The 1282-nt window shown below is 45.8% G+C and overlaps 1 protein-coding gene across 1 annotated transcript; it reads right to left on the reverse strand.

Annotated features, from left to right (window-relative positions):
• Positions 1-362: 362 nt before the first annotated feature.
• PPTG_08658 (hypothetical protein) lies at positions 363-725 on the reverse strand (the record flags this gene model as incomplete). Its single annotated transcript, XM_008902784.1, has 1 exon — positions 363-725. One exon carries the CDS (start codon positions 723-725, stop codon positions 363-365), a length of 363 nt encoding a protein of 120 aa, XP_008901032.1.
• Between the last annotated feature and the right edge of the window lie 557 nt (positions 726-1282).

A 1282-nucleotide genomic window follows, 5' to 3' on the forward strand; every position in this document is an offset into this window, starting at 1 on the left:
AAGCTTTGGAACAGACCTCGCCCCTTGATAAGCGAGCGTAGTTAGTCGGCAGGATAGGCTGGTTTGGCGTCACACGGGTACCAGTCGATTCGCCGGAAGTTTCAGCCCGCCTAGTTTCCAAAGTCAAGAGCGCTTTATCACGAATTGCTGTTATTGTCGTCTGTAGAGCGGGTACTAAACAGCGCGCAGCAGCAGCATAATTCCACCGTGACAAAATCAAAGATCGAGGAAGGTAACTCAACTTCGCCACGACAAGCACAGCGAAAACAATATGCGAGCATAGGAATCTTGTACTGGAAAAGTGCAAACAGTCACACGCACTTCCATCGAAAAAGCCTCGAACTCGCCACTCCTTGTTGCGACTATAACGCTATACTCCATTCGCTCTCCAACAATCGAGTAGGTACTGCCTTCGCGGACGAACAACTGGTGCCGAACAACTGGTACTGATCGCGGACAAGACCGTATGCATACGAACTGAGTACGCTACTCACGTGTTGGAGTGCGTGAGGGTCGTTTGGGTAGAAGTGGCTTTTAGAGTCAACCAAAATGAGGTCCCACTTTAGCGCACGCAGCACTTGAACTTGGTACAGCAAAATAGCGGATAGACACTTGTCGAAAGTCGAATTCAAATTCATCATCGTCTTCATGTGCTTCCAGGTTGCCTCCAGACGATTAGTGTTTCCGACAGAGTAAAACTTGGATCTGGCGTGTGCCGCCCACATATCTCGACACTCGTACCAGTTCGACCGAAAGTACTCAGGCAATACAAACGAAACCTCTGCACACTTTTCCACAAGAAGTGTCCACCGCTTCTGAAAACTTGTATGCGACTTAGTGTGCACCACCCACCTCCACGCAACCTCAATACCATCGCGCTGCTGCCAAGTCAAGGATAAGGACGCATCAGCTAATTTTTTCTGGACTGCCGTTATAGCATGAAATTGGCAGAACAACACCTGCGAAGGAAATGAGAGTAGTACGCATATTCAATAAAAAAATACTAAATCCAAAACAAAAAATTCTTACCTTGGCTTCTTTATAAATGTCATTGAGCACTCGTCGTTCATTGAAATCTTTATCAATAACAAAGACTTAAATTCGGTTGGCGCCAATATGGGTTATAAAAAACTCCAAACACGACCGGATCGTAGGTTAACGCTGGTCAGCTACCAGCATATCACAGACCGAGATTCCCAGACCATTTCCAGCAGTTATCATGAGTTCACCTGCATTCACATATAAGACAGATTAGAAAAAGTAGATAAAGTAATTTAAAGAA

Source organism: Phytophthora parasitica (assembly GCF_000247585.1).
Source record: "Phytophthora parasitica INRA-310 unplaced genomic scaffold supercont2.14, whole genome shotgun sequence".
Classification (NCBI taxonomy): Eukaryota; Oomycota; class Peronosporomycetes; order Peronosporales; family Peronosporaceae; genus Phytophthora; species Phytophthora nicotianae.